Genomic DNA, 11,174 nt, shown 5'->3' with positions numbered 1-11,174 from the left:
GTTTCTTGAATCTTGGGGCCTCTCCGGGTCCGTCTTTGTCTACACTGGTGGCCTCGGGGCTCCTGGTCCCCCCAAAAAAGCTGTAGCTTGGTGCCCTATCCTACTACCTACCCTCCTACCTGTGACACCACTGTAGTGAATGCCATCCCGTGCAAAAAGGTGGGAGCCAGACTCGTACACGTCCCGGTTTACGTCCATTACGCCGTACCCAAGTGGTCGGCTCAGACCCCTAATGACCCGGGTAGCCTCAACCACACTTCGTTCCATCCCGCTATTCTGGCCCTGAACCTCTGGGATTGTGAATATGGTAACATGCACCTTCGCAGAGGCTTCTGTGAGTTTATGCAACCCAACCTCTGTGTCTTTAGATTCTGGCTCCTTCCCTTCAGTAGATCGTTGAGACCAGCATGGATAACGACCAGATTTTCGTGCTCCATGTTGTCCCATACCACCTTCTGAGCTCTTGCCATTGCATCAACCATGCACCCGCCCGTCTGCCTTCACTTTTGTAAGTACGCCGTGCTCAACCCTGGCTACGTTGGAGTCCCCCACCACCTTCGTGCTCAACCCTGGCTACGTTGGAGTCCCCCACCACCTTCGCTCTACACGTTCGCCTCCCGCCTGCGATTGCTGTCCTCCAGTTCGCGGTAGCTGCTTCTCTACCCGCCGTGCACCACTGACACGCGGCGACGGGCTCCCTGCTGCTCGTCCCGTCCCACCCTAAGCCTGCCGCGCTACATCGCTGTGGCGTTGTGAAAGCCCCGTGTTTGGCGCCGGCTCTCGCCCGCTGTTCTACGGCCCCTAGGTGTGCCTCGCTGCTCTCATAGCATGCCTCTGCCTGAGACTCCGCGCTGTCCGGGCCGTCTGCCTGTGCCATTAGCGCCTCCACCCGCTCTTCCAGCACGGCCCGCTTTTCCCGTTCTTCTTGTAGCTCGCCAGCTATTCGCTCTACCAGGCTGGCCTCGGCCCCCTGCCTGTCAAGCAACTCGCCGATCCGAGTTTCGAGCACTATCCTCCGCTCTTGCTTCACCTTCAGCTCTCCTTTGAGCTCCGCCACACTAGCTGCCCATTCCCCTTCCAACCGCCGCACAGCCCCCTTAAATTCTTCACGCAGCCTGCACGCGAAGCTAGCCTCCTCAGCGTCAGCTAAACTTGCGAAGTGCGTCTCGTCCAAATAAGACCGTTTGCACTCCTTGCACTGCACAAGCTCGCCATTCCTCCCGACTTTCCTAGCCTGCCGCGCCATCGCTCGCCCGACCACCTAACGAGAAAGCCCGCCAAAATACCTGAACAAAGCACCTCGGTAAGCCCTACGGCAATCTCACTAACCGGCGAACTCCGCTAACTTCCCTTAACACGGTTTAAAACTGCCGCCCTACACTACTTTCACCTTGCAACACGTGCGCCACAACCCGCTTCCAAAAAATACAACCATTCGTTACCTACTAACATCCAAACAAACTAACCAAGAAACTAAAAAAAGCATGAAAAACAATATATATAGATAGCTTGGTTAACCTAACACTTCTATCAACCAAATAAAAATAAACAAAAATTGAACTTATCCTTTGGTATGCTGCTCCTGCTGCGCTGAGATCCACTCGGCACGACCATTCCGTTCGGCTTCATTCGCGAGAGTGAAGCCGAACGGCAAGGGCGTACCCACCAGTGTCGCGTTTTCTTCGGAGACTTCCGTGCTGCTATAGCTGACACCATGGTAGAACACATCAGCACAGTGACGGCGTCTTCCTCTTCGCTCGAATCAAAATCCATGGCTGTTGCCATGGATTTTTCCTGTTGCCATGGAATAAAGTGCCAGAAAGCTTGCGCGAACTTCTTGGATCCCTAGAGTTCTCGCTGAGAACGATTATCTCCAGGATTGCGACTTGCAGGTTGTGCTCAGCCGGGCTTGCCGGTGTGAGCATCGGTCGCCTTCAGTCGCTTTTTGGTTGCCAGTCACAAATGGTCGCGTGACCACCTCAAGTCACCGGTGTGATTGAGCCTTAAGGTGTAGTCGATAAGCGACTGCCTGTTTCCGCATTGCCTCGTTACCTGTCCATGACACTTATTCTGCAGCTGAACACTGAATGCCATCTAGTGGTGTTGCCGCAGTCCACATATATCTTCGGACAAGATTGTCTGAATATACATGACGCGTGTCCAATTCCGCTCAGCGGAGGAGAAATTTTAAAGGATTGTTTTTTTTTGTCATTGAAGAGTGGGACATATCCAGTGATCCAAGTTGGCATCGGAGAGGTTCATTGAAGAGCGCCACATACCGAGTGGCCAAAGTTGCATGAAAGAAGTTACATACAATCGTACTGCAAACTGAGCAAAGTTACAAAAAAATGCTAATTGCATTAACTTTCTTGTTACCGCTAGAAATGTGCTTATTTTTGGTGCTTTTGTTTGAACATTTTAATTCAAGACGTATGTCACAACGTATACTGCGAAACATAGAATTATTAATTGATCACTGGTGTTTTGAATGGATATACAGTGGAACCTCGTTGATACGATTCTGCGTAATACGTGTTTCAGGATGATACGTTTTTTTTCTTTTCCCGATAATACGATTTGGTTGGATAATACGTTAAATGATGCGATTTTCGGATAATACACTTTATTTTCCAGTTCCCATGAAGATTGTATCAACGAGATTCCACTGTATAGCAGTAATAATTGCTCAGATGATTTTTGAGAATTAATATATGAAACTATATGAAATATATGAAAGAAGCACCTCAAGGAACATGAATGAAAGTAATAATTTGCTATTTTTACTACATATACTGATTTGCACCTGGAAGTTTCACCTGATATTAGTCGAACACAATTATCAAAATAACACACACTAATGGGCATCTACATTGTTTGAGACATCATTAAAACAGCCTATACATCTGATTGGAAAATTGACAACCCGAGAGAAGCTTCTATGTCTTCACTGCTGGTGTCATTTAAAAATATTTTGCCAAGTCAAGTTATTTTGCCAAGTGCAAATTTTGTGTCTTTTTATTGAAAAAGTGCTAGGGGGCACTGGAGGCTAGCTTCTACGATACCTCCAGTCGCGTTTATTCTTCCCGACTCCCCAGACTGCCAGAAATCTTCAAATCTGCCAAATAGCTGAAGTTCAGTCATTTCTGATAGTGGGGGGGCATGATGTTGCTAGTATAAGAATTCCAATGGAAATGTTTAACAAAGTGTAGAAAAACTGTCAGTCAAATTGATAAATATTATAGTAGCGGTAAAGAAAGAATTAAAATGCCACCTTTCAGAAAAAATCTGCAGTAAGATTTATTCCAGTTCATTATGTTTCCTTGCTTGAAAAATACAGCAAGGAAAACTTAACCAATGCAGCAGTCGAAAACTATGGTAGCGGAGCAAATGGTTTTCCAGTAATAGTTGATGTTTTCATTGTGACGCATTATTCTGGTGGGTTAAGCACTGCAATGTGCATTGCTGCTAGCAGCAGTTGGTGGAGACATTTATTTGTTGGCTGATGTGCTTCCAGTATGCTGATCCTGTGGCTGACCTGCTGGACAAATGGGGTGTCTTCCGGGCACGGTTATTCCGGGAGTCGTGCGTCTTCTACCGAGGAAACTACGTCAAAGTGAGAATTCTTCACTTCTCCGCTGCCCCCCCACGTGGTGTAGATTAGATGTTTGTGACTTAACCAGATGCTTTTTACCTGAAAGCATCCTGCAGCAGTAAGCTCTTTGTGTGATGTGTACAATGCTAAACAGGGCACAAGATGGCTAACGTCTCAAAAACTGCGTCACTTCATTTAGATAAGTGCGGTCTCCTCGCACAGGAAAACAGGTGGGACTGAACCAATATGTACACTGTATGCAAACATGTTTATTATGTGGGATGTGGGTAATTGAGGATGGCAAAGCCTGCCCGGTGTAGGTCTCTCCTATAATACAACAGATGAATTCTGGGAGTGAACTGTATGTTTCAGTTGTATGCTAGTGGTGCTATCGTCTCACACTTTTGGCATTTCGTGTTCATCATGCCCCGGTTATCATTAACTAGTGCATGGAATTTTTAATTATCAAGTGTTCGATGTAATTGAATGATGTTAATGCTTGCCAGGACTGAATGGTAAGTCAGACTAATCCAACTTTTGCAGCTTTTCCCCTGTATTCAGAAATGCACCTTAACTTGAAGCCACGACTTGACTTGGTCAAATCTGGCTCAAGACAACGCCTGATTTAAACGTGCCCAAGGAAACATATTGTTACCAAGCGCTGCTCGAGGTGAAGCTGAGGACAGTATGGAAGACGACGACACTCTCTGATGCCGCGCGGATTGGTGTTGCCATCTTGTATGTTTTGTATGCCTGTGGCCGCATTGTAAATATCCCAGTAAATATATTTTAAACCTCTTTCTCCGTTACATTTTGGTGGAGGTGCGGGGTACTCCAAGAAGCACAACGGATTTATGCAGCGGGCGCTCCTTGGCTGCATTGACAATGCCAGCTCAAGGCGAGAATGCTTCGGGCACGTCGCAAACCGCGCCCACCGTCATCCTGGCACAACCGTGCGACCCTGGCACCTTTTCCGGCACAGACAACACCGAAGTTGAAGAAGACTGGCTTCAACTCTACAAACGGGTAAGCGCGAGCAATCACTGGGACCAGATTGTCATGCTCGCTAACCTGCTATTTTACCTTGCGGGAACGGCACGCGTCTGGTTCGAGACCCACGAAGAGGAACTCAGCAGTTGGGACCTGTGCAAGCAAAAGCTCACTGATTTGTTTGGCAAGCCTGTTGGTCGCCGGCATGCCGCGCAGAAAGACCTTGCGTGCCGAGCTCAGACGTGCACTGAGTCCTATGTGACGTATATTCAGGACGTGCTTGCTTTTTGTCGCAAGGTTGACGAGAAGATGCTGGAAGCGGAAAAGGTCGCGCACATCCTCAAAGGAATCGCAGATGACGCGTTTACGCTCCTCGTTTTCAAGAACTCATCGACAGTGCAGGACATCATTGCTGAATGCCGCCGATTCGAAGAAGCCAGAAGTTGTCGCATTGCTCACAACTTTTCTCGCCTTCCTAATACGGCTGCAACGTCTACAGTGCAGTCCACTTATAACGATATCAAGAAGAACGAAAAATCCGATCGTTATAACCGATCATCGCTATATCTGGACTGCCCTTAAAAAAAAAAAAAAACGAATATATTTTTTAAGTCCCGAAACCAAATTTGCCACTTGCGGTAAAAAAATTGACGTTTTATTTATACCTCTAAATAGCGTCTCAATCATTAGGCGCGCTGAAATAGAAATCTGCGCTTGCTTTCGCAGTAGTTTTGGGTTCATAACAGCTGTGTGCAAAGCGTCCAGCTGCTGCGTGAACAGTGGCGGCTATAATTTAGCGTGCGTGAATTCAATGATCGACTCGATCGACAACATTGCACTTTGGTTGAACATTGGCACTTTGGTTGTACATCGAGGTCGCTGTCAATGATGGGCCATTGTCAATCTCGTCGCCTCTGTTGCACAACACAGCCGTCTGTCAGGACAACGATTGCCCCGGCGGAGATCTCTTCGCAGAACGAGGCAGCACTACCTGCACTTAGAAACTCCTCCATAGAAACAGCACCTATTTCATTGTCAGTAGTGACATGCTCCCAGAGTTCGGTAATGTCAGCGTGTCAGCAGCTTCCACCGTGTTAGTTTCACCCATGAGGGTTTCCTCCTGGCGCACAAAGCCCACTTTTTCCGTTGTTCGGCATGGCCACTGCTTCTAGCCTTCATGATTGTGGTGCTCCCGGTTTTCATAGTCGTCGATATCGACTGCGAGAGCTCGTACTTTGAGTCTTGCTAAATTTGCAGCTTCGTCTCGAGAGACACGGCTTAGCGCTTTGTTGACGCACCTCCCGCTCCTTCCGCGGCGAATTTCCGCGCTCGCTGAGAGCGGGAGATAGTCAAGGCAGCGTAGGCCGCGCAGGCGCCACTCGTGTATGAATTTCCTCCCCCCTCTCCTCTCCTCTGAACGCTCGCGCGAACGCCGCCGCCGCGAACGCGAAGCAGCTGGCGCCATCTTGTACACGCTGCGCCAACTTGCGATGCTCTTCGTGGCTTTCGTTCGCAATCGGCGTGCGGGCGGGATGTGCTGCGCGGTAATGGTGGCAAATACGAACTCGCGTAGGCAAACTTTCGCCCCGTCTTAGGAACGCAAATTTCTCCATTATTCTGCATGAAAAACGCTGCCCAGAAGCAAGATTTCGATCGTTATATCCGATATGCGGTGAATAATATATCGTTATATATGGTTTTCTTTCTCATAGCCCTAATGCATAAGTTCATACTCTTAGGTCGACTCATCGTTATAACCGATATATCGTTATATGTGGTATCATTATACATGGACTGCACTGTACCTGCGAGGACCTCCATTTCCCACTTGTGCTGCCTGCATCCAGCAGTATTGTGCGCATCGTCCATCGGGAGATTGAAGCTGCATCTCCTGTTCCTACCCCGGTTCGTGGCCCAGACAACTCCCACGCAACAATATCTCTAATCCAGACCATTGTACGTCAAGAGTTGGCCAATGTCGGACTCCATTGACTGAGCCCAGCCCACAGACTCGACTACCGCTCATCCGGCGTACCTGATCTACCACGAAGTTCGTACGCTTGTCCTCTTTATCGGAACCCGGAGGAATGGCGCACTTCTGAGGATAGGCCTATATGCTTCTGCTGTGGACTCGTTAGACATATTTTTCGCCATTGTCGCAGCTCTTGGAACACGCAGCCTTGGCAGAGCTATCGCAATGCCCGACGCCCGCCTGGCTGCCCCAGCTCGCCGCCACGCATTGAAGAAGGCACTGCTCCAACATCTCTGTTCGCACGACAAAACCGTTCCCCTTCGCCACGCCCTACGTCTTTCCCACTTGCCTCTGCCTCGTCGCTCTCTGTCCCCTTACTCCCGCTGCGCCTTGGAAAACTAACGGGCGCAGCTCTAAGAGGTGAGCCTGCCATGACGACCCGACCTGAAATTCCTCTCTTTACACTGCCTGGCCATCACAACCTTATCAACGTGGACGGTATAGCTGTGACAGCACCGATTGACACAGGAGCACACATATCGGTTATGAACTCGAACCTCCGTATGTGCCGAAAGAAAGTCCTCACTCCTGCCCCGCTCGCTGTCGTTCGTGTAGCCGACGGTGGAACTCCAGCTGTCACTGGGATGTGTGCCGCCCGTGTCACTGTAGCTGGACACCATACTTCTGTTCTGTTTTACGTTTCGGAGCAGTGTGCACACGAAATCATCTTAGGCCTTGATTTTCTGTTGGCACATTCGGCCGTTATTGATTGCTCTGCAGGTGTTGTCCAACTCGCCCTACTGTGTGCCGTTGACCCGTTCACGCCAGACGATGTCTTGAGCTCGGCTTGACCGATTCAAGTAGCGAATTCAAGTTCAAGGTGTATTTCTGAATAGGGGGGTTACAATATAATTGCACATCTGACAGGGTATCACACCATACTTTTCGTGTTAGGGTTGGCAATGCTCTATCCAGGCCATTTACACAAGAAGCTGGGGTGCCACAAGGTGGGGTACTAAGCTGTATCCTTTTTATTGTCAAAATGAATTCCTTGCGCTTATCTATGCCACAGAGTATGTTTTATTCGGTATACGTAGATGACGTAGAGTTAGGTATCAAGTCATGTAACCTTGCAATTTGTGAGTGACACGTTCAGTTTGGCTTGAACAAAGTGTGTAAATGGGCAGAAGAAAACGGCTTAAACTGAATCCTCTTAAAAGCTCCTGTGTCCTTTTCACATGAAAAAGAGGCTTATTTGCTGAGCCCAATGTACGTACTACAGCGACAGCACATACTAGTTGCCACACAACACAAATTTTTAGGCGTCATATTAGACTCGAAACTAACCTTCATTCCACACATAAAGCACCTGAAAGAGAAATACCTAAAAACAATGAACTTTCTTAAAGTTTTGTCACAACATGGGGCAGAGACAGGAAGTGCCTGATGAACGTGTACAAAAGTCTCGTACGTACACGCTTAGACTATGGGCCATAGCGTATCAATCTGCCAGTTCAAGTGCCTTGAAGATGCTTCACTCTGTTCGTCTTCTAGGTTTCTGCTTGGCGACCGGTGCGTTCATAACAAGTCCTGTAGAGTCTCTACGTTGAATCAAATGAATGGTCACTTCATCTTCAAAGATTGTACGCTAGATTCATATACAGTAAAACCTCGATAATTCGAAGGTCGCCGGACCGCGAAAATTATTCGAATTAAGCAGATTTTCGAATTAACCGAAATGAATAATAAAAAAAAGAAAACAAGCAAGAACTTGCCGCTAAAAGAAATCACCTTTATTTTCCATGTCCGAGAAAAATTAAAGTAATCACCGATGTGGGATTACTTGGCGCGCTGGTTCGCCGCCCCTAGTGCCATGCTCTCCAGCTGGCTCAAAAAACGTAGCATACAAATATCACCCGCACTGCACTCAACAAAGTTGTGGACGATGTTCACGGAATCGATAACTGCCGCGAAAGCGGGCGTGGTGGTGCTTGACTCCAAAAATTTGGACTTGCTGGATATTCCGGACTTCAAAAATGCACCATCAGGGTTCCCATTTAGTTCATGCATTTTCGCACCCAATTTTTGGGACGAATTGAGGCCCCAAAGTTCGATTTTGCGGGCTAAATCGCTCTTTCTGAGCCGCGCTACCCAATCTTGGAGGCCGCCATGTTGGATTTTGCACTGGCTTGGATTCCAGTGGCTCGCTGTATAGCCTCCAAGATTGGAACGCGCGCTATCAATAGAGAGCTCGCGCAATCTTCCAGTCTCGGAGGCCATGCCCACTCTTCCTTGGCTGACAAAACGCTCCAGAGTACTGCACTTTTTCTTTTTTCTTAGTATATGCGCTCAGCACTATCGTTGTAACCATTTATTGTGGGATGTTTTTTTATTGCGACAGCAATTATATGGACACTTCAAGCGGATTTTCGCCGTCCGCGTCGCCGCCCTGAGGATCCATACAAAGTCCAAGGGCGTTAAAATCATCGGCGCGCGCCCGCCGTATGTGCGAGTGACAGCGCGCGGGGGACGCGCGCTTTTATGGAGAGCGAACACGCGGCGGAGCGTAAACGCGACTTCCTCCCTCGTGCGAAAGCCGTGGGGGTATGGGAGGGAGGGAGGGAGGGAGGGAGGGAGTGAGTGAGTGAGTGAGTGAGTGAGTGAGTGAGTGAGTGAGTGAGTGAGGGGGGGGGGTGACTTCTACTCTTCTAACTTCGAATTATCCGAATAGAGCCGCGCGGGCCATTCAAATTATCCGGTAGAATTTGCATTGAGAATGACGGGACCGCTCAAATTCTTTGAATTAACCGAAATTTCGAATTAACAGAGTTCGAATTAAGGAGGTTTTACTGTATTTTCTGAAAATACAAGCGAACAATGAACATATAAACCATATAACCAGTGCCACCCTGTTCCACAACCTACCTGCAGTGAAACAACCCTTCTCTTTGTGTGTGAGGAACCTCAGTGATGAAATAAGGGTCCCACTCCTTGAACATAACTTAATGGCTCCAACAAAGCCTTGTGCCATGGCAGTGGCAGCACATAGATTGTGACTTGTCTTTTGTAGAAGTTACAAAGCATGCCCCCGACACACACATCCAAATGCACTTCTTAGAAATTCAGGCAAAATACTGTTGCCCAGAATTCTACACGTACACCTCAAAGTCGCATGCCGGTGTTTTTTGTGCAGTGGTGGGCCCATCATTCATGGAATCTGTTGCTCTGCACCCGGAACCACATATTTTTTACGGCTGAGGCTTATTTGCAGTTATTTATACTGACTCTTTAAGCGTCATGAAAGCTCTATCGTCGCTACAGAAACCTAAAAATCCTGTAAATACAGAGCTTTACTTGGCTCTATGCAAAGCTTACTCTTTTCAACATATCACAATAAGCTGTGTTCCTGGACATAGTGACATTGAAGGCAACATGCCTGCTGACAAACTGACTACATCCACAGGATCGAAAAATTCTAATAAAGGCTGTTTCACATGATGCGATTTTCATAGCAATGGACGTGCGATTTCCGTCGCATGCGACGAAAATCGCAGTCGCAGTGCTGACCCCGCGATTTGGCTGCGACCAACCAGTTGGTCGCAACGTCGCAGCGATAGCTGCGATTTTCCGTTGAAATTGCGCCGAGAGCTGTTTCGCGGTTTGTTTTGGGAAATGGCATCGGTCGCTCAATACGTTTACAGATACTTTTTTGTCTATAAATGTTGGCTCAACGAGCCTCGGACAGTGCAACTAATTGAGTGGAGCCGTGGATGGCGCAAGTGGTATGTACCATCAGCACCGACACGTGAACTAGGCAAATAAAAACTCGGTCAGATTCGGTTCTGTGATTTCTATGCGTTTGTTGACACGCTACGTTGCTAATTGCGCGACGCATTTTTTTACGTTGGCTTCAGGTGCTGATAGTACGTACTTTTGCATGCTTTTCTGTTATTCAAACGCGCTGCGAGTTGGTAAATACTACGAGGTGTCCCTCTCGGGGAAGACATGGCCTTCAGATGTTGTCCCAATTTTCTGGTTGTACAAGCTGCTCGCAATATACGAAAACGCCACAGTTGTAGCGCGATGTTCTTTTACGGATGGAACAATTTAAAGAATATGTAACTACGGACAAGTGCTGCGGTGAAATGGTCCTGCTTTACGCGCAACCATTTAGTTGTGGTCGTTTGGTTTGGGCTTTCACGTGCATTTTCCCCAATGAATTATCTTATTTCAAGGTTCTGTTACTTCCGCTGCGAGTCTCGACTGCTTATCAAGCTCGCAAAGCGAACGTGCAAACTATATATCGTAATGAATGTTGTACAATAGCATATTTAATGGTTTGACTGGGAATAAATAGCATCGTCAATTTGTTTTCGAAGCATTATTTAAAGTTTTACCTAATTTTTCTGGTGTATCATTTTTATCCTGCACAAAAACCAATAAAGCTTCAATGTACTGCAGACTTTGTATCTTACTGCACCTGTGTTAACCTTTGCATTAAAAGGTAATTGCATATTGCGCTTATTTATTTATTTATTTATTTATTTATTATTTATTTATTTTACCCTCAAGCGCACAGAGCTTTACAGAGTGGAGTAGGGTACATAAATTGTAAACAAA

General features: G+C 47.4%; 1 protein-coding gene across 1 annotated transcript in view; it reads left to right on the top strand.

The window, feature by feature from the left end:
• The first annotated feature begins 3,480 nt into the window (after positions 1–3,480).
• LOC119456230 (carboxy-terminal domain RNA polymerase II polypeptide A small phosphatase 1) overlaps positions 3,481–11,174 on the top strand; it is a 55,235-nt gene continuing 47,541 nt past the window's right edge. Inside the window, exon 1 of the mRNA XM_037717881.2 lies at positions 3,481–3,613. Within this exon, the coding sequence (XP_037573809.1) occupies positions 3,503–3,613 (111 nt within the window). The 5' untranslated portion in view covers positions 3,481–3,502. The remainder of the gene's footprint in view (positions 3,614–11,174) is intronic.

Source organism: Dermacentor silvarum, chromosome 1 (genome assembly GCF_013339745.2).
Source record: "Dermacentor silvarum isolate Dsil-2018 chromosome 1, BIME_Dsil_1.4, whole genome shotgun sequence".
Taxonomy (NCBI): domain Eukaryota; kingdom Metazoa; phylum Arthropoda; class Arachnida; order Ixodida; family Ixodidae; genus Dermacentor; species Dermacentor silvarum.
The sequence above is the reverse complement of the archived record's forward strand: the minus strand, read 5'-3'. Positions and strand labels throughout refer to the sequence as shown.